The sequence below is a fragment of the Pempheris klunzingeri genome, chromosome 17 (genome assembly GCF_042242105.1).
Source record: "Pempheris klunzingeri isolate RE-2024b chromosome 17, fPemKlu1.hap1, whole genome shotgun sequence".
Taxonomy (NCBI): Eukaryota; Metazoa; Chordata; class Actinopteri; order Acropomatiformes; family Pempheridae; genus Pempheris; species Pempheris klunzingeri.
This window is the reverse complement of record NC_092028.1, coordinates 21,595,861-21,622,662: the sequence shown is the minus strand read 5'-3', so window position 1 is coordinate 21,622,662 and position 26,802 is coordinate 21,595,861. Positions and strand designations below refer to the sequence as shown.

The following is a 26,802-nucleotide window of genomic DNA, read 5'->3' as shown; positions in this document are numbered from 1 at the left end:
CAGCTCCCCGGTCGGCGGAGCCCCCACCCCCCCCCCACTCCGGGTTGTGCATCTATTTATACTACCCCCTCCCCCCTTAATACGGAGCAGCGGGTGTGACTCCATTTGGAGCGGCAGTCCGGGGAGGGACGCGCAGCTCGTAAGTAGCCACACATCCTCAGAGAAACGCGCTCACAGGTGGAAACTGTACCGGAGAGAAGTGGGACCAAGCTGTGGATCACAGGTCTGATGTGCTGCGGTGTGTTCGGGCAGGGCGGTGTCCTCTTACCGAGTCAGCCTCGTGCGTAAAAACTTTGTGGTTAAAGTGATCCAAAGGCGGCGGCGGGCCGGTGGGTTGGTGTCTCCAGGAGCCACAACATTTTACGCACAATTTACGCACGAAGGGAACGAAATATGTGATGTTTGTGTGTGTTTTCCTCTCATTCAGTGTGTGTGTGTGTGATAGAGATGTTTGGGAGGGTTACGGTGTGTGTGTGTGTGGGGGGGTTTAGAGATGTGATAGATAGATAGACTCAGGAGTTTGGATGTTTGTTGGACACAGTAATCAGGTGTCAGCTGAGAGGAGGAACCTGGCAGCCTGAGGAAGACTCTGCTCTTCCTCTCTGCCCTGCAGCCTTAAAGCAGGGAGGAGGCCGGGGCAGAGCAGGGAGGGGGGGGGGCAGCTGCTGATGTCAGTTTCACATCCCTGTCGCTCTGTGAACACACACACACACACTCGGGAATTCAGGCTGCTGGAAACACACAGTCCAGTCACACACTCCGTGGAGGAGGGAGGAAAAGGCCTCTGAGGATTGGTCCTTGAACGCTCCATGGTGGGGGGGGGGGGGGGTCAGCTGCAGGTAGCCCTACCTGGACAGGTGTAATTGGTGGGAGGCTTGTTCTCAGCCAGCATTTTAATTTGGTCCAGTCTTGGTTAGATTCTTGTTCATCAGGAGCCTGAACGCAGCCTCAGACCCTCAGTCAGGACCCCCCAGCTCTGGCCCCCCCGTCTGAGGCTGTGACATCACTTCTCTCACTTCAGCTCTGTTAATGCTGCCCCCTCTGTTTTCTTCCTGTTCTCTTCTGTTTCATTCTTTCATCTTGTTTCTAACTGCTCTGGTGTGTTTGCTGCTGTTGGAGTGAAACACTGTGGACGTCTGTGTCTGCTGAAGCTTCCCTCTGAGCTCTGGAGACTGGCTCCCGTGTGCTTCGTGTCACTGTTAGTGTTGCTGGATTAGAAGCCCCCCCCCCTCCAATCCACAGTCCTCCAGCTTGGTCACATGACTTCTGCTCGTCATCAAACGAGTGTCCTCATGTTGTGGCATAAAGGAGCGTGAGCTCAGTCCCCAAAGCACAAGTTCACGTGTTTGACAGCGACACAGAAACACAGAAATCCTCCAACTGGCGTCTCGATGCAGCTCTGTGGGCAGGACCTCAGATCAGTGTGGCAGATCTGACCTGTAGATTACAGACTTCACTCCATGTTCCTCCCCAGCCTCTAAGAGCAGGGGGGGGGGCAGCGGGATAAAACAAACTTTAAAGTTGCATCTTTCCCTCTGTGAGCTCTGCTGCCACCAGAAGCTTTGAGCCCGGCTGCAGATCTCTCTGGTGCACTAAGTCCGCGGCTCACGGCCTTTTGTTCGGGCTCCATTGTGCTTCCTGCATCAGGAATGCTGACGGCCACGGTTTCAGAGAGCACACGGACACGCATGCAAACACACATTTATGTTTGTACATATTTGGGAGCGAACACAGCCGCTCACTTGTGAAGCCGCCTGATGGGCAGCTGCTGTTTTTAAATGCAAATCGAGTCGTATCAGGACTATTTATATGTGCTTGACAGCCTCGGCCTCCGTCGGTGTGTTTATTCACCTCCAGGCAACTGTGGAGCCAACGGGGACTATTTTGGCTCCTCTGTGTGACGGCGTTGCCTGGGAACACGTCATAATTCAGCCAGGTCTTTATACGTGTATTTGAACAAATCTGAACTCATAGATGGTCAGTTCTTGACAGACGGCGTCCTCTGTACTGACACACGACAGACAAAGTGGTTGTGCAGCTTGTTGGATAACATTTGGACAGGAAAACACTCCCTGGTTCAGCTTAAGTTACATCCAGCGTTGTGGAAAAGACCAGCAGGCCTGCAGACTCAGTGCCGGGAGGCCTGGACCCAGAGCTGCTGAGGTGTTGAGTTTCAGTGCAAGGGGAGATTCCTGCATGGCTCTGCAGGCTGCCACAGGTCATCTTACATGGACTCGAGCAAGAGGAGAGAGGAGGCTGATATGAAGGATTCAGACTTGGTTGATTCTGACTGAGTTAATGGTTAACTCGCCCATCGCCTGTGGAGGGAGGCGTGCACTGACTGCTGATGAGCTCTGTTATCCACAAATGTTAGTTTCTTACCTGGCTTTTGTCTCCTTGTTCCTCTTTCAGGAGCGATGTCTCAGCCACCGAGCATCAGATTGTTGTGCAGCTCCTGATCGGTGGACTCTCAGCTCAGAAGGTCTTCAGCTCCAATGGAATCTGAATCTCACTGGAAGAAAGTTTGGCTCCCGTGTTTGACCTTCGCAGGAGAGTGTAGAGAGGAGAGAGCGTCCCGTCTGCTTCCTGTTCATCAATGCTTTGCGGTCATTTGAGGAGAATCGACTGAATCCTTCCGAGGGACATGGACGCCATGGAGAACCCGGTCCTGGAGCCCAGGTCGGAGCGGATCGCTCGCTATAAAGCTGAGAGGAGGCGAGAACTGGCCGAGCGCTACGGCAACCTGGAGGAGCTCCCTACCAAGTGGGTGAGGAGGGACGGGAGGGAGGTGCAGGACCCGGCGGCCCAAACCCTCAGAGGGACTTCCACCTCAGAGGGGCTCGGCGAGAGAGTCAACGGCAGGACGCGAGGGGTGACGAACGGACTGGAGGCGGACGCCCCTGCAGAGGCCAACCACCTGAGAAGGTGAGTGAACCTGAAGCAGCTGTGTACTGCAAAGACCAGAGCGGCTCCACGAAGGATCACTCCTCCATAAAAACCAACAAGGGTACGACCAGGGCGGCAGGAATCTAACCTCTGGGGTGGTGGGGGTCTGTCTGTTTCCTCTGTCCTGAGGCTGGATGTGGGGGGCAGCAGGTGTTTGGAGCTTAATTTGTCCAAACACCAATAAAGCAACATGGCCGCGTCCTCACCCCGCTGACACCTGCCTGTCCATCAGTGTTCAGGGCTGCAGGTGCTGCCCTGAAATAGACCGCTGGTCCTTCGCTGGCCGCTAATTCCAGCGTGTAGCATCGTGCTCACGTCACGCAGGAGCAACAAGAGCAGAGAGAAAAGGATTTCATGTGGTTTTCTGTTAGTACAGAGGCCTTTTCTGGTAATGATGTCAAACTTGTATGAATGCTTAAAGGCAGTCTGACCCAGTTCAACAATCCTTAAAACTTCTATCTGAGAGGTTTGAACATTATTGTAACATCACAGCGGAGTCGTGGCGTCCTGAGCAGAGGGTGAAGTGTCTGTGCTGTAATTAGAGCTGCTCTCGTCTTTTCTTTGATATCCAGTCCGACCGCACCTGCCTGTCACTAACAAGCTGATGATTAGCTCACATGGATTTAGACTCAGCTGATGGAAGAACTGGCTCCTCCTGACAAGTTATGTCACTAAAATAAAATCAATATTTCAAACCATCACCACGAACAGGCGACCTTATTCTGCTCCTTGTCTCCTTGTTTCACACCTTGATCTTGGGGGGGGTCTGAGATGCCATCGCTCTCGTGACACCTGGTGGTTCTGAATGTCGTAAAACAGCATCTTTATGTACAAGAAGACATGAGGTTCTTTAGGGAACGTGTTTAGAACCATACATGGGAACATATCTTAGGAACACTGATGGGAACTAAACCTCAGAGGTGTACATCAGGGCGTCTTTTAGAGTCGGTCTGATTCTTCTAAAGCATTTGGTTGGTCCCCCCCCCAGCCTGACACTGGGTGCTTTCACCTGGATCAGACCTTATCAGAGGCTGCCCCCCCCCCCGGACCGTGAGAGTGAAGGTCCAGCGCTGATGGAGCTCCTGTTGGAGAAGCTCAGCGTTGTGCTTTGTTTCTTAGAGCGTTCCTCACCCCCCTCCCCACTGCTGCACCCTCACCTCCTTCCCCTCACTCCCGCCCCCTCCAGGCAGGGTACCCGGGACTCTGCCAGCACGCTGAGTGGGGAGGGGTGCCCCGTCCCTCCTGGACTCGACGGCCCGCAGCTCCACACTCGGGTGTCGGTGGGCCAGTTGCGGAGCGCCCTGCTGCAGCAGACGGGGAGCGGAGCGCGGCCCCAGACAGCGTAGGGTCACCTGCATGTGTGTGAAGCAGACTGCCTGTCGGCCTGTGTGCCTCCGTCCCGCTCTGTCCTCGCCTCAACACCCTCTCCCCTCTCCCCCTCCCGCTGTTTGTGTGGACACCAGCTGCCCTGACCCTGGGGAGGCCGCGTCCTCTCTGGATCTGGCCGTGAAGCCCGGCTCCGAGGGGGGCCGGCGACGCGCCCGGAGATACCTCCCCGGTGGAGCAGGCGGAGGCCGCAAGACCAGCGAGCGCTTCAGGACGCAGCCGATCACGGCCGACGAGATGGAGGAGAGCAGCGGGTAGGCGGGGTGGGGGGGCGCCTGGTGTGCTTTCTCCTGAGGAAGATGCTGTTTGCTGTGAGCTCTGCAGTGAAAACCCACATTTAGTGACTTTAGATAACGTGTTGTCTGACTTCTGCTGCTCACTAATAAACCTGCAGCAGCTTCCCATAAATGGTTTGCATGTGTCTGTCCTCCTCCGTGACCTCCACAGCGCCGCCCATGCAAATACAGCTCAGTATCTCGATTGTTTGAGAGAAGAAGCACAGAGACATTCAGCAGGAAGTGAAAGCCACCAAAGAACCAAAGCCACACCACCTGTTCTTATCTCACCTGGTGACCTCACGCTTTGCCTCTGTTTCCTCCTCCAGGCTGTTGGACGCAGAGGAAGAGGAGAGCTGTAAAGGTAAAGACAGACGGCAGGAGGGAAGAGGCTCATGGCTCAGATGTGAAGACTCTCCTCTCTCGCTGGCTGTAAAACAGATATTCAGAGCAGCCCAGCTCCCACATAAACTGCTTTTATGCTGCTCTTGTCATAAATCAGGTGATATTTTTGGACTCACAATGGTTGATCTCCTCAGTGGTGACAGATTTACGTCTCTCAGAACCATGTGAGTTTTTAACCCACCATAAAAAGATTACAAGCATCTCTGTCCAAAGACTCCCAGAGAATTTACACCGCGGCCGTAAACCAGCTTTTACTGCCGTTTGGACCAATTCCATGTTTTTTCTCTAGCAGCCACTTCACAGAGTATTAACTCCACAAATACAGCTCAAGTTAAAGATTCATTTAAGCTCAGGGTGGATGTCTGAAACAGACTTTTGGATTTTTTATTGGCCAAGTTTGTACAAGCAAACAAGGAATTCGGTGAAACTTGTCTCTGTATGTACAATAAGAAAATTAGAAATAAACTACAACAATAAGAATAAGAACAACAATATAAGTACTCATAACAACAACAGTATATACAGTGGAGGTAGGTGTATTGTAGTGCAAAATTAGTGCAATTTAGCGCAATTTCTTATAAAAATCCACATTTCATTTGATTTTCCTGACAGTCAGGATGAGTTTTACCCTCCGACAGACCGACAGTCTCCAGCTCAGAGGGGCGTTCACTGATCAGGATAAAAATCATGCTTTTTTTAATCCAGTTAACAAGTTTAAACTGTGAGTGTGGAGGAAAAAGATCATTTACTTAAAATACTAATATAACTATACTAGTATAAAAACACTCTGTTACAGTTAAAAGTCCTGAGTCCAAATCCTACGAAGGTAAAAGTACACAAGTGTTATTAGAATTTAGCTAAAGCGTCAGAGGTTTGGACAGTTTAAAGTCATTTATGTGCACATTAGTAGTTCAGATTTGGTCCAGGCCTCCAAAAGAAAAATCAAAGTTAATTTTTACTTTCTTTGTGAAATCGTGGATAGTTTGAGCTCTTTGGGACTCACTTAGTTAATTAAATGAAACCATGTGAGAAGTTTGTAGAATCTTTTTAGTTTCTAAGTGTTTTATTCTATATGATCGTAGAAACAGCCGTCAGATAAACGCAGTGAAGGAAAAAACACTTTAGAGCTCAGAATAACACTGACTGCACTCGTTGGACTCGGATTAACACCGACTCCCAGAAAAATGTTGGAAAGACATAATGTCCGGTGATGGATCACCTGTTTCCACTGCTGTTATCTGTCAGGAAGCGTTCTCACAAACTGTCGTCATGTTTTTTTATTTCTCCCAGCTGATGTGAAAACAGACGACAGAGCCAAGATGAGCGTCGCAGCCAAGATGTCTCTGTTCAAAGTGAGTGTGTTTCTCTGCTGCTCTCAGCTGCACGTCGTGGAGGTCGACCTCCTGTTTGGGAACATATAGTCACAGTTTCCTCTGGACGATTGAGATGTTTTCAGCATGTCAGAAAGCTAAAATGAATCTTTAATGTCTTTACTTCAGTTAAAAACCTCATTGAAAGTGAAGACACTGTAGTTGGAGGAGCTCAGTCTGCTCCCTGTTCTGTTTCTGGTTAATATCGCTGCTCATTTTACTGCTTTACATCCTGTTAGTAGTTTAATCTGCAGCAGTGCATCATGGTCTATAGCTTGTTGTGTTTTCCAGCTCCATAATACTTTATTCAGCTGCAGAAGTCTGAACCTTTTTCAGCCCATAAGTCAACACTTAATTCAAGGTGGAAGAGAAGAAATGTAAAGTTCTTTGAGTCATGAACTGTTGACTCTGATAATGTGACGTCTTGTACTTGACTAAAATCGAGGATTGTGGGTCTGAGAGGTTTTCCTGTCGTCTGTTGAACGACAGTCTGACAGTCTGACAGCCGTGTGGACGATATGAGCCGTGCACCTCCACAGAGACCAAATAAGAAAAACCGTCGGTCTGGTCTTTTGTCCCCGTGTGGACCAGCTTCAGTCTCTGGTCCTGAACTCTTTCAGTCATCAGGTGAAAATGTGCTGGACTCTGGCGTTATAATTAGCCCCCCTCTCTGTGGCGGCAGGCGGGGAGGTAACTGAAGCCGGCATGGCTCTGGTTACACCGTGACCTGCCGGGCTGGAGGCAGGACGCGCCACCTCAGGGCCTGCTGCTTTATTAACCCCCCCCCACCATCTGTCCATACAAATAGAACAGGAGGGAGATTTCACTGCCATTTTTGTGGTTGCACTATTACTTATTTAGCAGGCGGGGGGGCTGCTGGCTGACACTGCTATCTGACCTGAGCACTGGGGTCCACTGGAGAGGGGGGGGGGGGCCCCGTGGAGCCCAACGTGACGGTCAGACGTCCTGTGCTGATGTTAACATGTCCCCCCCCCTCCTCCCCTGTAGGAGCTGGAGAAGTCCGCCGCCGCCCCCGAGGCCCCGGCCCCCATGAAGCCTCGCTCAGGCAGTGTCTCCCATGAGCGCAGGGTGCGGCGGGGCAACGACCATCGCTTCCTGACTCAGCCAATCACCTGTGAGGAGATCGTGGCGATCAGGTGGGGATCAGGTGTACGACTGTACCACACACACGTATCACGGCTCCGCTTCAGCTCCACAGCTAGTTTTTTGGTTTCTGGGTCCATTTGAGGATGATTTTAGTTTAGTTTAGTTAAATACAACAAATGACCGACAGAAATCCTCAAAAGGTCACAAACATGGTGCAAAGTTTAGTTTTTAAAGGAAGAGGAGCTGCAGCTATTAGAACACACTACTCAAACAGGAATAAATGGTGCATTGGTTAGGGACTACTTTCAGCGGTGGATTAATACACATTTAGTGCTTCAAGTGTTTCCAGCAGCTGCTGTTTTAGTCTGAAGAGCAACGAGTTGATTTGAATAATTTAAGGCAGACGTGTCCATGTGAAGAGCACAGATGACTTTAGAAACTCTCCTCCACAGCCGGGCAGCATCCTGATGTAGTTTTCAGGCTTCAAGTCTTCTTTAAGTAGTTTCGGTAATCATTTAAAGGTTTGTCTCCTGTTGGCTGATCCTAAAATGATCTGATCCAGTCGATCTGTTGCACTAGTGTTCATAGTAATCAATGAACGTCTCTCAGTGCAGCACTGTGGCCCACTGATGTGTTTTTAATAGTTTAGTTTTATTATATTCTAATAGTTTTATTATATTCTAATAGTTTTATTATATTCTAATAGTTTTATTTTACACCACCTGTACTCATGCTTCCCTGCAGTGCCCCCAAACCGGCCCCAGCGGAGCCCCAGTCTGTGCAGGCTGAGCCGGTGGAGGACGCCGACGAGAGCTGTAAGCTCAGCATGAGCGAGAAGCTGGCGCTCTTCAACAAACTGTCCCTGCCGGGGAGGCAGGGGGGCGCCGCTGCCGAAGGGCCCCCGGAGAGACGGAGGCAGAAAGGGGCTCGGTACCGCACGCAGCCCATCACTGTGGAGGAGGTCAGCCTGGTGAGGAGACGTCCCGCAGACCTCAGAGTGACGGAGACATGAACTAACTAATAAGTGCACTGTGTTCTGTGTTCAGCTGCAGAAAGGCCCCGTGCAGCTCCCCGCCCTCTGTTTGTCCCCTCATCTGTCCGACAGACAGCAGGCCTCGTCTGTCAACCTCAGACCCAGCGAGGTGCGCCTCTCCCAGCCCAGACCCGACCCCGGTCCCGTCCCACAGGAGCCCAGCGGACCCCCCCAGCACCACTCCGACTCTGAGCCGGTTCTGAGAGGAATCCTGAAGAAGAGCAGCTCCGGAGGCTCTGAGTGGAGCCGGAAGGACGCAGCCGGTCACGAACAGAATGGTGGAGGCTGCGAGGAGGCCGGGAGGGAGGAGGGCGCGGGGCGGCAGGAAGCCCCTGCGGCACCGCGGAGAGAGAGGCGAGGGGACTCGGGCGTGGAGGGAGGCCCGCCGGCCCCCGCCCCCTGGAGGCAGAGGGCTCGAACCAGGAGGGAAACCATCGCCTGCACACCGACACGAGCCTCATCAGAGCAGGACGCCCCCCAGGAGGAAGAGCCGGTTCCCTCTGTGGAGCTGAGCTCAGACACAGCTGGGGGAGTCCTGTGAGTGTCCAGTGACCAGATTTATGTTTTCTACCATTTGAGTCAGTTCTGTGGTTTGTATTTGATGGTTTCTGCCCAAAAGGCACCAGGATGAGAAGGAGGGTGTGAGGAACGAGGAGCCTTCAGCCGTGGGACACGTTCAGGTCACGCTGGGAGACGACGGCTTTAAACTGCAGGAGACAACCGGCAGCAGCAGACGTCCGGTAAGAAAAGACGAGTCGGTGTTCCTGTAAACGTCTTCACAGAAGGTCCAGCTCTCTGTCACCATCCCAAGTGTGTCCAGTTTGATTTATCAGTCTGCCAAAACCCCCCCTTGTTCTGCTCTACGCTGTGATTGGTGGAGGCCGTCCTCTGGTTTAGAAACACTGAACACTCCACAAACTGAAACATCATCATAAACTATCAGGAATGTGTTTATCAGGACATCAGATTTCTGTTTTCGCTCTCAGGTCAGAGTGACCTGAACGACCTGAAGTAGCTGAAATTGGAAAAAATTGGAAAAACTACAAAGTTCAGTTGCATTAAATGACTACGCAGGTGATCAGGTGAACGCAGATCTAAAAACAGACGTCGTTTTGTGGTTTATTGAAGAAGTTGAACAGTGATGAACAAACCGGGGTTCAGCAGGTGGAGCTGTGAGCCCCCCCCCCCATCCTGTCACCTGTGCCTCTCCATGTACGACCCAGTGCATCTTCTTACCACCACCCGGCCTCCAACACCATGATGAAAGACATATCTGTGGAAAATGAATGCAACATGCCAACAGTAGCCGGTAATCATCCTGCGATGCAGAAAAACACCTCAGCATGGATCCTAAACACAGTCACTGCACCGCCGTCAGGCAGTTACACCTGATTTAACACCTGATTTAACTGTGTTTTTACTAAAAGTATCAGGTGTTTGGATCCAGATTCTGTGGAGTGACCCCAGTGTTGCCTGCAGAGGTTGTTGGGTTCACTCTTGGTGCCGTTAATGAATCCAGGCGGGGAGCAGGGCGGTGTCACTCCGTGTATTTGTCGTTCCACTGAAACCAGAAACCAGCATCTCTTAGCAACAGCTGAATGTCTGCAGATCAGATCAGACTGAAGTTAGTGCATTAACACACGCTCAGTGTGAATATACGTTTCCCTCTGAGGAATGAAAGCAGGCGGGTTATGATTGATAAGATCTCAGCAGCACTGAATAATATAATAATGTTTATCTCTGGTGTCTTATTTTCATGCTCTAGCTCTTGTTCTACTTGTTTCCTGTAACCTTTATCATGTTTTGCCCCCACACTGCCCCCCGTAGGAGGAGTCAGAGGAGCCTCCTGTGGACAGAGTCACCCCCCAGTGCTGGGTGAGTCTCCAGCTAACGCTCAGAAACACACAGATCCTTCCAGACCTCCATTATTATCTCCATCACTCATTTCACATCAGCTTCAGCCTGCCCCCCCCCTCTCTCTCTAATCCCTCCTCTCCCCCAGGACCCCGTCTTCGCCTCAGTCTTTTCTAGCAGTACCCCCCAGTACGTCATGTGTTTCAACCAGGTAACCGTCTGAGCTGCTGCACGCCAGATTAACCGCCGCTGTTCCGTTTGCAGTGTTTGGTTTGCAGTGAAACATGTTCTGTCATTTCACGGCAGACCGATGAAGTAAAATGTCCTCAAACAGTACGATTATAATAATACTCAGTGTTATTCCTTCAGCTCTCTTGGTTCACACCGGTTCAGGACATGAGGTGAATCAAATCACAATAAAACAAAATGAAGACAATAATGGAGATCAGAGCAGAAACAGGGATGATTAAAGTAGACACGTGTATTAATAAGGTCAATAAGATATAAAGATGAATCTGACCGTCTCCATCCGACTCTCGTTTGTTTCTTGTTTTTCGTTGCACCTTCTGTCATCGTACTTCCTCTCCTGGTCGAGCACGTCCTCAAAGCTCTCCGCTCTCTCACACTAAAGGACTCACCTGTTACCTTGCTGTCCGTGTTGTCCTGTTCACCCTCAGACAAATCTGTCCTTCGAGGCACAAGAGGTCTCCTCTCCGACCAAGAACCACGTTCAGCCTCAGTGGAGACAGAAGGTGACGCAGGACCTTTAGATCTTTAGATGTTCTTGAATCTACAGACGAGCTCATGTGACTCTCCTGCTAACAGGTGTGTGTGTGTGTGTGTGTGTGTGGCTGCACAGGTGAAGGGAGATGAGGACGAGCTTCAGATGGACGAAGCAGAGGAAGAGAATCCCCAGCAGGAGAGGACGGAGGCCGGACGCATGGCCGACAGAGGTGAGTTCACTTCCTGTGGTTCCTAAAGTCCCCCCCTCTGTAGTTTGTGTCTCAGACCCTCTGTTCTCCTCCTGGCAGATGATCCGGACAGAAACGACTCGTCCAGTGAAGCTCCACCGTGCACACCTGAAGGTCAGAGCAGCACCGGGTCACGTGCTCCACCTGCTCCGTCAGGTGTCTCCGTGCTGCCGCGTTTGAAAGTCTCACTGATGTAGTCTGAGGTTTCCTGTCCCGCCCCCCCCCCAGCAGCTCCACACGAGGCGAAGCAGCAGGAGACGTCCGTGGATCAATCAAACCCGTTCGATGGGAGTTTCTACAGAGAGGAGTCGGCTCCCTCCGCCTGCGCCCCCCCACCCTGCGGAGACGTCGCTGCCACAGACGGCGAGCAGGACCTGGACGTCCTCTGCCAGACCAGCACACCCATGTGAGCCCGTCTGACCCCAGACTGAGATCACTGGGCTTCGCTGAGCTGCAGACGTGTTAAAGATGCAGTCTGTTAATGTTTAAAGGTCTTTTCTTAACCTGCTCCCTCGAGAGGGAACTAACTTCTAGAGCATGAATGCATTTTAAACATGATGTTTCATCTGTTACTGAACATTAATTTGAACAATAGAATGACAACAGTGCACAATCGTGGAAAATACCATCAAATCTTTTAACTTCACCCAGTGGAATAATTAGAATTCTAATATAATTAATGGCTCATATAGTCAAAGTGCTGCCCACAGTCCCGTCGGCCTCCTCTGACCTTCAGTTTACCCGTTAATTCACCTCCTGTCGAGCTGCTACAACAGGTTTTAGGAGGAAAATGTTCAAACTGAGGAATGTCTGAATACAAAATGTCCTTTTAAATGTGAACACAGTCAGAGGGGTCAGTGCAGGTCCAGAGCTGAGACGTCTAATCTGGTGTAAATGGTGAAAACTAAGTGAATTTAATCCAGATATTATTGAATTCTGCCTAAATATCGAACAGTTAGTCGACTCTGGGAGCCTCAGTCTTATCACGTCTCCCTGGAGAGAGGAAGGACAAACAGATTTATTGTTTATATTTAATATAGAACGGATTTCTTGGTCATTTTCCCTGAGAAGGCAGAACTGCGTTAAGATAAGTGAAGTGATTGTTGGCTCTTTCACATCGTTTGTGTGCGCTGACGTCCTCCGTCACTGTGTGCAGGCTGACCTCGGCGGTGGCGGAGCACAGGCGCTCTGTGCGTCCGTCTCGTCGCACTCAGGGCTCCAGGAACCCTCTGAGGGCGCTCGCTGCCAGGGAGGACGTCCGGCAGGACTACATGGGGGAGAGAGCGAGCTCGGCGTCGGAGGAGAGGAGCCAGGCTGAGAAGAGTGAGGGAATGTTTTCTCTTCCTTTCTGTGCACTTTGCCTTCGTCGTCAGTGTTTTTATCTCCGGTGTCTCCCCGATGCAGAGTCCAAGAACTCAGATTCTCTTCATGCCCGATCAGAGGACTTCCCCTCCTCCTCAGAAGCTCCTCCTCCCTTCAGCAGCCTGATGCTCGTCCACATCAAAGGTCAGAACGTGTTTTACCTGTGTGACATGGCGGTGACGTCCTGGTGCTCAGATCTGTGAGTTAACGGGTTCCTGTGGTGACAGGAAGGCGGCAGGTCCAGGTGCGTCTGGTGGAGCCGTCGGTGCGCTCGCTGAACAGCGGAGACTGTTTCCTGCTGGTCACCGCGGAGCACTGCGTCCTTTGGACCGGAGAGTTCGCCAACGAACAAGAGAAAGCCAAGGTACCACGAGGACAGCAGCACGGCGCCATGTTTAAACACCAAAGTGACACAAACAGACTAACAGACTGAGGCAGCAGCAGAGCAGCCCTGTTAAATCCCTGTTTTAGTGAATGTAGTCTGGTGCGTGTGCAGAGAGCGATAGAACGGCTGTTTGTGGTTAAACCAGAAGGATCTTCCAGGTCTCTCTCTGTAGGGATCCTTTACATTGTCTCTGGTTGAAGCTCAGGAGGTCGAGCTTTTGCAGTTGTGGCTCCAAAACACTGGAACGAGTTAATCTGCCTTAAAAACACATTTTTATTCCTCTGCTTTTAACTCAGTATGAGAGTTTTTCTCCTTTTGTCTTTAAACTGTTGAACTCATTGTTGGATCAGACTCTCAGTGACCGTGACAGGATGAGGACTTAGGAATGAAAATACCTTTTTAATAACGGGTGCTTTGTTAAACCCGTACTGACGTGTCGGACGATGGTGATTTTGTTTTCAGGCCTCTGAGCTGGCGTCGTTCATTCAGGGTCGGGGGGATCTCGGCTGTCGGGCGTCCCAGGTCGTCCACCTGGAGGAGGGGCTGAACTGTGACGACAGCCTGGCTGCAGACTTCTGGAGCCTTCTGGGAGGACGGACTGGGTACAGAGGTGAGAGGTCCAACTATCTGTAGGAGTGGATCGTTTTAGAGCCTCTGTGTTTGTCAGGTTCGTCCACAGATCACAGAACAGGCTTGTTCTTTCATGCAGCTACAGTTCAGTTGATATTTGCTTCTGGTCGGCTGAATCACACCCCAGTAAAACAAGCGATGAGCTGGAATGAAATGAAAGATTAGATGTGTTCTCCTGTTTGTTTCCCCCACAGGAGCGGGTGCAGAAGAGGAGGACGAGCTGTATGAGCGCGGCGTGGTGGAGTCCAACTGTGTGTACAGGCTGGTGGAGAACAGGCTGGTGCCCCATGAACAGGCCTGGGCCTCCCTCCCCACCGTGTCCCTGCTGGGCTCCTCCGAGGTCGGAGATTCTCCAGCTCTGCTTGTTGTTTATGCGTCGGTTCTAGTTTGTTTTCTGTCTTTACAAGCTGTTCTAGTAGCTGATCGTGTGTGTGTGTGCAGGCGCTGGTGTTTGATTTCGGCGGTGAGGTGTACCTGTGGCATGGACAGGACGTCTCCCTCAGCAGGAGGACTGTTGCTCTCCAGCTGACTCACCAAGTGTGGGCAGGAGCTTATGACTACAGCAACTGTCGAGTGAATCCACTGGATCCCACACAGAGTAACCCCAGCGTGTCTCTGTGAGTGCTCGCTGCAGGCAGCAAAGCTTTCAGTCCAAACTTCACAACAACAACCAGAATAAAACAAACCGCGCGTCAATATCAGGTTAGAGAGGCAGCGAGTGTCTGAGTCCACAGGAAGCTCGTTGTTCGGCTCGCTGTGCGTCCAGAAACACCCCAGAGGAGCAGACGGCCTGTCGCTCCACGACGGGCTGCAGCTGCAGCTGGCTGTGGACGGCAGCACTCTGCGAACATTAAGGTCGACTGCACGCCTACAGGGCTACCTGGTGGTGCTCATCACACCCACACGGGGTTCTAAAAACTTTTGCATTAATCTGCTGCTCGCTGCCTCCGCTCTCCTGAAGAGGCTTCCCACCAGGGTTTGGGATCCTGGCTGCAGGGATCCGCTCCCATTCAGCCACAAGATCACCGATCAGGTCGGGCTGGTCGACGTTCGTTTACACCAGAGACAAAGACGGATCATCGTCAGACTGCAGGAAGAGAAACCTTCTTACATCTAAAGCCAAACTTCAATCAAACTTCTTTTAATCATAGTTCTAAATTGATAGTTTAGTTTATTACATGAGACCAAACGTGTGCCTGTGTGTACGGCAGTATTGTTCCATTAAAACAGGACAGGACTTCCCCAAACTGTTGCCACACAGTTGGAGGCACACTGTTGTCTAAAGTGTCCCTGGTCCTTTAACTGGAGTTAAAGGACCATTAAAAACAGCCTCAGACCAAAAGTTCACAATCAGGAAGCCTGAAGAATGTTTGTCTTACTCAAATACTGTGATTTAAAACACCAAAGTCACACAATAACACAATCTAACTGATGGAGGCAGCAGCAGAGCAGCAGCTCTAAAATCCCTGTTTTAGTGAATGTAGTCTGGTGTGTGTGCTGTTTGTGGTTAAACCAAAAGGATCTTCCAGGTCTCTCTCTGTAGGGATCCTTTCCATGATGCTGTCACACACTTAGAATAACACTCTGAGCCTGTCAGTGGATCAAACAAGCTCTTTTAGTGGACCTACTTTTAGTTTTAGGAGTTTTAAAAGAAAACTGTATTGATTCCTACTGTTTCTTCAGGTTTAAGCTTCTACAGTAAAGTTGAATATTCACTGATTTATGCTCCTTTAAAATGAGTTCCCTGTGAAGACCACTGCACTGACTCTGTCCTCAGGAGGGGTGAGGGCCGTCCCAGCTGGGCGCTGTTCGGCTGCGTCTCCGAGCTCAGCCAGACGGCCCTGTTCAGAGAGAAGTTCCTGGACTGGACGGTCGGCGGTGGAGGCAGAGACGCCGCTCCAGTCACCGAGGAGACGCAGGTGAGCAGCCCAAACTCAGAAACACCACGAAGGAGATGAAAAACACTCGTAGCTCCTCTGACCTCCATCTCCTCACAGCCCGTCCCGGTCCAGGCGGCCCCGTCCTCAGACCTCCTGAGCGCCTGTGACGCCAAAGCTCTGGTGTCGGGCGAGTCGCTGACGGGGGACGGCGCGGTCCACAGCGTGCTGGCCGGGGTCGACGTCCAGAGGGGCCACGGGGTCATCACGCTGGAGGAAGGCCGTGAGATGGCGCTGAGAACGCTGGCCGTGGACACGTGGCACGTCCAGGAGTTTGATGACAGTGAGATTCCCGTGGAGAGCACCGGGCAGCTCCACGAGGGAGACTCCTACGTCATCCGCTGGACGTATGACATCAGCACCGTGGGTCAGTGGCGCTCCTCACGTGTCTGATCTCCTCTGATGATCTCCTCTGATGATCTCCTTTGATGATCCATCTGATGATCCGTCTTTGTCTCTGCTGCAGACGATACAAAGGGGCCCGACGGGGGCAGCAGAGAGACCAGCGCCCTGTTCCTGTGGAGGGGCCGCCACTCCGCGGTCAGTGGGCGGGACACCGCCGCCTTCCTGTCCATCGGCGTGAACGAGCGGGAAGAGTCACAGGTGAGCTCAGGACAGGTGTTACTTCTGATAGTATTACTTGGACGTGTTTCTGCTCCATCTTTCAGTAAACATGTTTAAAAACGCTCCGTCTAGTTTTGGCCCCTCTTGTGATGTCACAGAAATCTGTTGATCATGTGACCACATTCAGTGTTAGCATGTTGCTAAGCTAACGTGGGAGTCGGTGGGCGGGGCTTGCTCTGGGACTCGACCAATCAGAGCAGACTGGGGGGTCCTTAAAGAGACAGAGACAGAATATATAATGTGATTTTAAAACATTTCAGCATGCGAATGAACAGAACCCTTTACCAGTTTATTTAACAGTCTGACGGGTACAAATGTTTCTGCTGTGACAGGAATGATGAATTCATAATATTCAGAAATGGTTTTTAATATTACATATTAGTCTCTGCACTCAGTCTGTTCTGGGTGCTTTCACATCATTTCTGCCTTTTAAATACTGAAATAACACTTTGAACGTCTGAAGCACCTAAAAGACTAAAACATTTCTCACAGGTTGATCCAACAATAGCAGACTTTAGTTTGTCTGTGCTCGCTGAGTTCTTCAGCAGGAAGAAGAGAAACCTGTTCGTCTTCAGCAGAAGAGCATCAGTCGGCTCCAGTTAATCCAGATTCCTCGAGTCCTCACTGAGACCAGCAGATTAGACCACATTAGTCCAGGTCTCAGGTCTTTACGCCGACTTCCTGTCTGTTAGAGAACTGATCTTAAATCCTTCTGTTTGTTTTAATGAAGCTCTGAATGGTTCAAACTAAACCTGGAGAGGCAGCGTTCACTTCCTGTGCTCCACTTATCTGAACAAACGTTTCTGTTTGCTGTCTTTCATCAAGTCAAACACTTGATATTTTAATGTCCTTTAATGTTTCCTGTGAAGCACTGAACTGTGCTGCTCTGCCTCTTTGCTGTAACACGTCTTTAGTTCTGTGACATGATGAGTATTTAGACTTTAAATCATGTTTTCCAGCACTGGGTCACAGCAGGCAGACCTCTGACTTCCTGTTGTTTTGTCTCTGAAGGTGGTCGTTCCTCAGGGAAAAGAGCCTCCGTGTTTCCTGCAGCTTTTCCAGGGAGGTCTGATCATCCACAGGGGCAAGAGAGAGGAGGCTTCCACCACAGCAGGTACACAGCGGCCATCTTTCTGCCCTCCGGTGTCCAGGTGAGCCTCGTCTTGTCACGTGATTTAAAGGACCATTCTGTGTGTGTGCGTGCGGCAGCGGAGTGGCGTTTGTTCTGTGTGCGAGGCGAGCTCCCGGAGGAGGCCTCCCTCCTGGAGGTGGAGCGCTGCTGCGCCGGCCTGAGGTCCAGGGGCGCTGTGGTGCTGCTCAACAGCCAGCAGGGGGCGCTGTACCTGTGGACGGGCTGTAAAGCTCACAGCAGCTCCAGGGAGGTCAGCAGGAGGGCGGTGGAGCGGCTCACACACATGTAAGACACACACACACACACACACACGTAAGACACACACACACATGTAAGACACACACACACACATGTAAGACACACACACACACGTAAGACACACACACACACACACACGTAAGACACACACACACACACACACACATAAGACACACACACACACACACATGTAAGACACACACACACACACACACGTAAGACACACACACACACGTAAGACACACACACACGTAAGACACACACGCACACACACACGTAAGACACACACACACACGTAAGACACACACACACACACATGTAAGACACACACACACACACACATGTAAGACACACACACACACACACACGTAAGACACACACACACACACGTAAGACACACACGCACACACACACGTAAGACACACACACACACGTAAGACACACACACACACACATGTAAGACACACACACACACACACGTAAGACACACACACACACACACACACACACACGTAAGACACACACACACACACACACACACACACACACACACACACACACACACACACACACACACACACACACAGTCCCTCTACATGACTTTATTAGGATTGTTTCTATTTCTATACAGAAGTGCAGGTTGTGTAGATTGTGCAGTTCTACTCCCTGATGTTATGTTTGAATAAGACTTTTTTTATTGCTCTAATCTTTATGTGCTCGGGGCGTCTTGTTGAGAGTAAGATGTCTTTTCGCCGTTTCATGTAACTGCGTTTTTAATTCTTGTTGTTGGAAGACATCCCATAATGAGGCTTTAAAATCTCCAGTTTGAGGGCAGGTCGTAGTTTTTATCTGACAGCAGCTCTGGCAGCATTAGTGTGGATGTGAGGGAAGCAGGCTGTGGAAGTCTGCTTAAATGAGGGAAGAGATGTGAGGAGGTTAGTGGAGCTTTGGAATAACAGGAGACGGTTTGTTCTTCCAACCTTCTGCTGCACCACACGTCCTTTAATCTTACACAGAAAACCAGGTTTGACTTTCTTGGAGGACGTTCTGCTGTCAGGGTGAACTCCTCTGTGCCACATGTGGTTTAGATGCAGGTTTGATGTTTGGAGGTGAGGCCTTTCAGAGTTTCTCTCTCTCTCGACTGTCTAATAATCATCTGGATGCTGGTCGCTCCACAGCTCGTCAGCCTGCTGCTGTACATGATGTAGCTTCCCTGTTTTCAGCATGAGGATCCAACTAGGATGGAAACGCTGTCAGTCAAACAGGTTTTTGTCGTGTGGAGCGAGCGGCTGAACTCATTCTCAGGCTTTTGATTGTCGTGTGTTGGTCAGGAGCCCCCCAGAGCTGGGCCTGAGCCCGAGCAGCCCTGTGAGGGTGCAGGAGGTGGAGGAAGGTTCAGAGCCGGCAGACTTCTGGACGGCACTGGGACAGATGGACAGGAAGGCCTACGACTGCATGCTGCACGGTAAGAAACGGCCCCGCAGTAAAATCAGGGGAAGAAAAGAAAAGAGGGGGATGTTTGTCAGATTTAAGAGGTTCAGAATAGATATTAGAACACAAACACCCCCCATATTATAATATAAAATAAACCTAAACCTTATAATCAATAAAAGCCGCTCTGGAAACTAACGGAAACTAAACTGCACTAAAAGTAAAACCTGTCGTGTGAACTGTAAAAGGAAATGACACGTCTGTCCTCCGGCAGATCCAGGGAAGTATAACTTCACGCCGCGGCTCTTCCACCTGAGCGCCTCCTCCGGGAGCTTCCAGGCCGAGGAGCTGCGGAGTCCGGCGCGGCTGCCGGGGGTCGTCATGGCGATGCCGTTCGTCCAGGAGAGTCTGTCCGGCGTCCCAGAGCCCGGTGAGAGCGAGCAGTCCAACACCGACACCGATTCACCGGAGATAAGAGAGTCAGATGTTAGGAGACGTTTTAATCGTGTTTGCAGATTCTGTCTGGTGTAGCTCCTGTGCTCTTAACCTCATCCTCACAACCTTCATCAGCAGCATGGAGTTTGTTCTGTTGCCATGGAGACACATCACTTATTACATGACCCAAGTTTGAAAATATAAAATATAGACGATTAGATAAAATATTTCAGTAGTTTTCAGTAGTCATGTATTTTCTGAGTTACTTTTGTACTTTTCCCATCAGTCTCACTAATCCTTCCTTCGCTCTGATCTAACTAACGGTCTTTATCGTCAGCCTTGTTCCTGCTGGACAACCGTCTGGAGGTCTACCTGTGGCAGCGGGGGCACCCTGAGCACACGGAGAGCCCGGCGTCGGCCCAGAGCCGCTGGCACAGTGAGAGGAGGTGCGCCATGCAGACGGCGCTGCAGTACTGCAAAGGTAGGAGGGCGCCGCCTGACAGGAAGGGCTCGTACGTCGGGGGGGGGCGCTGGTTATTGACGACGTGTCTCTTTGTATCCCAGAGATGAACCCCAGACGGCCCCCGCAGGCCTACCTCATCCTGGAGGGGTCGGAGCCTCTCACCTTCACTAACGTGTTCCCCCGCTGGGAGACGAGCCCGGCGCCTCACCCACAGGTAGGCAGCCCCTCCCCAGACACGCTCCCTTCATCACGGTGAAACCGGGCCGACGGCGTGCGGTCATGTGACCTGTAGGAAGGTCACGGCCGCACAGAGATGATTTGACAAACACTCTTTACTTTTCCTTTTCCATGGGGAGTCCCGTCCCCTGTCCACGTACATGACATACTGCTCAGTTTAGTCTGAAGGTGAAGATCCAGGAAGAGGCACCGTCTTCAGCATTTTTATGTTCTTGCCAGTTTTGAAATGTAAAGGAGAGACAGCAGCTGTGCCCCACCAGGCCTCCTGATGAGGGGGGAGCAAACTTAGAGAACAACAGGTAACAGAGCAGAGATCAGTCACTACTGTTCTGACTTTACTACGACAACATCGAGCGAACAGTCGTCGTGGAATCATTCCTGATCAATATACAGTCGCTCAGGAAACTTAAGCAGCCAAAATAAACCAGGAAACGCAGCCTGGATGTGGCCTCCAGATGGATCGTGATTGGCTGCTGGTCCCAGACTGATTTCCTCACCTGAGCCAGAGTTCGTCTGGGATTCAGTCCAGCTTTCACATTTACATTTCAGTTTCATTTCTTTTCTTTATAAATCTTTTGCCAAGCTGAAGAAAGTAAAGGGCCATCCAAGAATGGCCTCCCGTCCCGTTTGAACTCGTCCTGGGTCTCCAGATGGGGCTGAACTCCCTCCAGGACCTGGAGCCGACGGTCTGATTCTTCAAACTTCAAACAGCAGTTTAATCTGTTTGTGACGTCAGATGTTCGTCTGAACTCCGTCACAGAACAAACGAGGTTCATGTCCTCTGTTTGTTTCACGTCTTTATTAAAGTGACCTGGAGACATCTGAAGAAACCTGGAGGAAGGCTTTATATTGTTTATTTTAGGGGATATAAACACTCTTCTCCTGCCGGTGTTTCATTAAAGTCGACCTGATGGAGCTTCCTCACGTGACGACGTTCTTCCTGTCGTCCTCACTTCATCAGCTCGTCATCAGTTTTTCTTCATCACAAGTGTCTCATCAGTGGAAATATGAAGAGGACGTAAACCTCTAAAAGAGTCTGATCAGACGAACGCTGCCTCATCACAACTCCTCGTCTCTTCTGTCGGGGCCACGTGTATATAAATAACTTTATTTTGATCAGTTTCAGACTCAGATATATTAATATTACAGGTGAATATAACTAATATCACCATGAACCATCACTCCCTCAGCTGATCACATCTGGACTATTCTTTTTTTGTATTACAAGTTTTCTGAAATTTCATGGTCAAATATGCAAAGTATGATGATGATCTAATTAAACTAATCTGCATTTCCAGCAGACAGAAATGTGAACCAGGTTCAAAACTGTTTTGTCGACACATTAGAGCCAAAGGTTTTCACATGTTGGATATCTACAGGAATATATTTATTTACTGTCAACAGCCATAAAAAACACTTCATTCCTAAAAACATGACAAAGGCTAAAGGCTCTGAATGATAAATGAACAGAGCCTCTGAAAGGATACAGCTGGAGAGTTTCTTTTGTCAGAGTGAATTTAGTAGAAATCTACAGACACAAAGAGACAAAGTGAAGTAAAAAACACCTAAATGTGGATTTTATTTTTAAATGAATCAGTCACTACTGGTGGAACAAAAGGTGAAGAGCCCCCAGAGGCCTCCCCCCCCCCTCCCTCAGTGTCCTGGTCCATTAATATTCAGGTTCTGGCAGTCACAGCCTCGTCTCTCTCCCCCCCGGGTGTGTTGGGTGTGCTGGATGTGTGTGTCAGGGCGCTGCAGGGCGGGTGAAGCTGACCTTGGTGCAGGACGCCCTGGCCCAGCTCATGAAGACCCAGTACCCTGTGGAGGAGCTGCTGCGGGGCCCCCTACCCGACGGCGTGGACCCCCAGCACCTGGAGGTGTACCTGTCCGATCAGGACTTCCAGGTAACCTGATGTGGGGGCAGTGACGTGGTTCAGCCAGCAGGCGGCGGTGTTCACCACCGTGTTCCTGATGTGCTCCTGAATCCTTTAGTCCAAACTTTAACGCTTGTTTCATGTGGATCCTTAAATAAATCACTACAATTGTGTTTCAGACTATTCTGGAAATGAAGAGAGATGAATACGCCTCCCTCCCCAGCTGGAAGCAAATCGATCTGAAGAAAAACAAAGGGCTGCTGCACTAGAGGGCGGGGGGGTCATCAGCACAAAGGACGGCTCACAACGTAGTAAAAAGAGGAAAGAAATTCACTTTTATTTATGTCAGATTAGTACGAGTGTGTGGACTTTCTATCAGACGGGTTTCTCCGTAGCTACTGTTCAGAGCACAACTAAACATTTCACTATGAAGCTTCATCTTATCTGTACAAATCAGTGAGACACAAAGGAGAAGGTGTGAGGGAGGACATCAGTAACACACTGTGGGATAAGGATGAGAAAACAGGAGTGCTTACAAAAAGATCCATGCTAATAAACAATGTAAACAAGAAAAATAAAAGGCTGAACGCTCTCTAAAGCTTTCCTCCTCCGTGTTCATTTAAAACCTGCTGCTCGTCACTACAAACGTTCTGAGGTGTGTATTCACAGCCGACGCTCTGACGTCTTCCTGTTTGCTGTGCTTAATTCCTCATTAGGGGATTCACTATTAGCTATGCATGGAGGAGCAGGTAGACATGCTCCAGTGACGTCCCTCCGGCCCAAAACAACACGCCGACTCTGCTTCACCTCCATCAGCACGCTGCGTTTCCTCACAGCGAGCGAACGTTAAGTGTTCCTGACAGAACAACAGGACTGTTAACACCAAGGCTTGTAGCAGCTGCTGGTGATGCACTGAAAATGTCTCCTTTGATATTTGTGTCCTTATTTGTGGCCAAATTTGTGAAACAGCTGCTGCTGGAGCTGATTTGAGCCTTTTGAAACACTGCAGTCAGTGTTTGAGATGAGGAATCTCTGGGGGGGGGGGACAAGACTTTAAAACATGCAGCAGCTCTGTGAGGCTAGACGCTAACATTAGCATGCTAACATGTTCACAATGCTAACATGCTAGTGTTTAGCTGCAGGCTGTATAAGGAAGTGTTGTGTCCTCTGATTGGTCGGTATCACAGCAGGATGTTCATTTAGTAAATTATGGTCCATTTAGAGGAAGATAGACCGGGGAGGGGCTTTAGGGCGGGGCTACCTGCTCCCTGACCAATCAGAGGAGGGTCCTGTGTAAACCTGACCAATCAGAGGCGAGTCTTCACAGAATCACTTTTGGCTCCAAGAAAACAAGATGGCGACGGCCAAAAGGCTTCAGAGCGACCGTCACCGTGGTTACGGCCACGGTGACGGCCGGTGTTTAGCAGGTATGTGCTAGCATGCTAACACACTAATCATTAGGGAGCATTAGAGAAACCAAACAGATGACACTTTACTGGAGTCTTTAGGGTTCATCCTGTGGGGTTCATGAATATCTGAGACCAATTTCATGCCAATCCAAAGTTGTTGAGACAGAAAACCACAGGAGTGAACCTGCGGGAGGCGCTAGAGGAAAAATGACCACAGTCTTTAGAGTTCATCCTCTGGGAACCATCAGCGTCTGTCTGGATATTAGTTCTGATCCATCGTGAAGGTGTGGAGACAGAGAAACTGTATGTAATGTGGTAAAACTAAAAGCTCTGAAAGCTCACAGACCGGCGATTCTTGGCGTCCGCTGGATGTTTCTGAGCACCCACGAGTCACGCTGACCCCTCGGACTGTAAATGAGTCAGGTTAGAGCTCCACTGGTGCGCTGAGCTGCAGCCCCTCTGGGTGTTATTTTCCTCAGAATGGATTAGCTGACTAAGCCTCCATGTGACTGTGGGCAGATTGGATTTAGGCCCACCGCTGGGCACAAAAAGGCCGACTGAAAAGATCTGCAGTGGAGGAACATACAAAGAAAACACACCTGATGGAAACCTATGACACCTGCTTCACAGGTTTTACCATCAGCTGCAGTGGAAACATGATAAAGACTTTGTGTGTGTGTGAGATGTGAAAATGAAGGACACAGTGAGTCCTTATTAATGTGGCCTGGATGTGGAGGCTTTTCAGGGCCGCTGGCACAAAGCGTGGCTGCCGAGGATCAATCGAGGACCGAATTTAGAGAACGACATATTTTCATGCCCTGCTGTGAGAGTGTGTGTGTGTGTGTGTGTGTGTGAGAGAGTGTGTGTGTGCCTGTGTCTAGATGGCCTGCTCTCTCTGTGCCTCGGCTCCAGGAAGGCCTCGCTCCGGCTCTGACGCCAGCGCCGCCTCACGCAGGACCACCATGTGATCCTCGGCGGCGTGGAGCGACTGGTCGATCCAGTCCAGGCTGCCGGACATGTGACAGGCGTTGCGGGTGACCAGCACCAGGTGGCTGACGGACAGGAGGAGAGCGGTGGCCCTGAGGAGGGAGACGTGGCGAGACAGAGCACACTTCAATGGTGGGAAACACAAAAACTGAGTGATGACGTTTTCCTGCCGCCCCCGTCGTGGTTATGACATCACAGATAGATCAGGCGGTCGCTCCTCTCCAGCCTCATCGACCACCAAAGAGATGTGATTACCTGGCGTCCAGCAGGATGGGGTCCAGCGGCGGGTACATGGACCGGACCACGTCGTCCACCCTGCGGGGGGGATGAGGTTAGCGTTAGTGTCAGACGTGATCATGAGTTGTGCTGATCGGCGGTCAGCTGTGCGTTACCTCGGGCTGATGCGTTTGGCCACCGTGATGATGTCACTCAGGCTGGCCGGTGCCTTGACCTTTGCCCCGGAGCCCATCGTCATGGCAACCAGCTTCTCGGTCAAAGTGTGGCAGATCTGTGTGCGGACGTGTTACCTGTTAGCGCGGCTCAGTCTGCGAATGTGACAGAAACACTCAGCGAAGCAGACGTCCGCTTACCTTTAGGATGGAGATGCAGTGAGAGACGAGTCCGCTGGGGGAGAAAGTTCACAGCGTCAGTAAAACGTCTGAAGGCTCAAACCCCCCCGGGAGCGTCTGCGCCTGTTCTAGTCAACGCTAAAGATACCTGCTCTGTTTCTTAATAGCATGAAGCAGAGGAGGCGGCAGGAAGTCAGACAGACAACTGGCAAAGAGAATCAGCTCAGTTTTCAAAATAAAAGCCCCCCTGCAGACTGTCAGTGGTATATTCCAGCAGCACATCAGTATTATTCTCTAATGGGGGGGGGGCACCAGGCCAGACGTCAGCCGCTCAGAGGGTTTTTAACACCATGGACGACCAGAGGTTCATCTGGGATGGAGAAACACTCTGACTTTGACTTCAGCTGCTGTCTGTAGCTGCAGCACAACAAAGCAGGAAGTACATCCAAGAGACACATTTAAAGCAGCAGAAGAAGAAACGCAGCCTGTTTGATCCCGTTAGAAACACATTTAAAGCAGCAGAAGAAGAAACGCAGCCTGTTGGATCCTGTTAGAAGCTCCAACATCAGTTTAACAACCAAACCAGCTAAATGTGAGCAGGAACACTGATCAGCAGGAGAAACACCAAACCAAACCAAGGTGGAGCCAGAACACAGACGAGCCTCTGGTGGGTTTTTGGGCTAAAACTCTATGAACTCTCAGAGAACCGGCGGTGAGACGTACGAGGCGTCTTCTATCCAGTCCTCGTTCTCCAGGATGGCCTCGATGTGAGGGTTGGTGATGACCACGTCGTCCAGCTCCAGCTCCGACGGCTCACTCTGGGTCTCCATGGCTCCGATCAGGTCCACCGTGGGCCTGGAAACCACAGCAGGAGGGGGGGGGCAGAGGATTACCAACCAGACCCCCCAGGGCTCAAAGTCACACTGTCATTACACTTCAGTCGGCCGGGGAGAACTGTCACCATTTAATGTCCACTTAAAGAAGAGTGAATTCTACTTTGGTATCCTCGAATATTAAATCTACACTTAAGATGATTTGCAACCTTTGTGTGAATTTAGGAAGAATTTAGAAGAAGCTGATCAAAGTTTGTCAGCAGGGTGGAAAACACTTAGAGGTTAAACAGTTCATGGGGGGGTTCAGGGGGAAAGAGACGCTGACCACAGACACAAACACATTTCATGGTCTCCCTGCAGCTGCTGAGTAAATCAAACAGCAGGTGACCAAACAACCAATGAAGCTGATATCTTAGACCTTCTTAAACCACATCATGACTCAGCGGGGGGGCGTCGCACTGATTCACTGACTTGGAGTCGAAGTGGTGCAGCAGGTCGTGCGGGTGGCAGTAGCGGTGTCTGCACACCACCACCAGGGCGATGAAGGAGGCCAGGAAGATGGTGGCCAACACCCCGATGGCCACGATCACCACCGTCTCCATGGCGACTCCGGCTCCCACAGCGGCTGCAGACAGCGACACGGTCGAGAGCAGAAGAGTCCAATCAGGGGCGGCTGATTGTCCGGGCGATTAGGAACGGGGGCTCATCTGTGGAGGAGAGAGTAATTGGCGGTTTCAGTCTGATTGGCGACACCAAAGCGGAGAGGAGTGACATTATGGCCTCACTTGAGGATGTTTCAGCCTGAAAGTTCCCTGATTTCCATTTGTGTTGGAGCTCAGTGAGGCGGCGGAGAGTGTTTGTGGTGCAGGCACACCTGCAGTGTACACAT

General features: G+C 50.7%; 2 protein-coding genes across 2 annotated transcripts; one reads left to right on the top strand and one right to left on the bottom strand.

The window, feature by feature from the left end:
• Positions 1-123: 123 nt before the first annotated feature.
• Positions 124-22,717, top strand: svilc (supervillin c). The gene is made up of 33 exons (XM_070848075.1): positions 124-223; positions 2,413-2,925; positions 4,133-4,288; positions 4,410-4,586; positions 4,937-4,971; positions 6,303-6,364; positions 7,391-7,539; positions 8,234-8,459; positions 8,536-9,059; positions 9,142-9,262; positions 10,350-10,397; positions 10,525-10,587; positions 11,054-11,128; positions 11,236-11,329; positions 11,408-11,461; positions 11,576-11,753; positions 12,504-12,670; positions 12,752-12,853; positions 12,937-13,073; positions 13,557-13,704; positions 13,919-14,064; positions 14,166-14,341; positions 15,502-15,643; positions 15,722-16,028; positions 16,128-16,264; positions 17,297-17,399; positions 17,495-17,702; positions 19,007-19,140; positions 19,381-19,536; positions 19,879-20,022; positions 20,106-20,218; positions 21,990-22,145; positions 22,295-22,717. The coding sequence occupies exons 2-33, from the start codon at positions 2,645-2,647 to the stop codon at positions 22,382-22,384; spliced, it is 4,809 nt and encodes a 1,602-aa protein (XP_070704176.1). The 5' UTR covers positions 124-223; positions 2,413-2,644; the 3' UTR covers positions 22,385-22,717.
• Positions 22,718-24,401: 1,684 nt separating this feature from the next.
• On the bottom strand, positions 24,402-26,590 carry tmem98 (transmembrane protein 98). The gene is made up of 6 exons (XM_070848079.1): positions 26,385-26,590; positions 25,804-25,935; positions 25,102-25,135; positions 24,904-25,019; positions 24,767-24,826; positions 24,402-24,603 (listed from the first exon to the last, which is right to left on the bottom strand). The coding sequence occupies exons 1-6, from the start codon at positions 26,513-26,515 to the stop codon at positions 24,402-24,404; spliced, it is 675 nt and encodes a 224-aa protein (XP_070704180.1). The 5' UTR covers positions 26,516-26,590.
• Between the last annotated feature and the right edge of the window lie 212 nt (positions 26,591-26,802).

Coding starts and splice junctions, on each gene's coding strand:
- svilc (XM_070848075.1), top strand. CDS start 2,645: ATGGACGCCATGGAGAACCCGGTCCTGGAGCCCAGGTCGGAGCGGATC. Junction 17,400..17,494: donor GGAGGCTTCCACCACAGCAG/GTACACAGCGGC, acceptor TGCGTGCGGCAG/CGGAGTGGCGTTTGTTCTGT. Junction 20,219..21,989: donor GCCCGGCGCCTCACCCACAG/GTAGGCAGCCCC, acceptor TGTGTGTGTCAG/GGCGCTGCAGGGCGGGTGAA.
- tmem98 (XM_070848079.1), bottom strand. CDS start 26,515: ATGGAGACGGTGGTGATCGTGGCCATCGGGGTGTTGGCCACCATCTTC. Junction 25,936..26,384: donor CTGCACCACTTCGACTCCAA/GTCAGTGAATCA, acceptor TGTGGTTTCCAG/GCCCACGGTGGACCTGATCG. Junction 25,136..25,803: donor GACTGGATAGAAGACGCCTC/GTACGTCTCACC, acceptor TTTCTCCCCCAG/CGGACTCGTCTCTCACTGCA.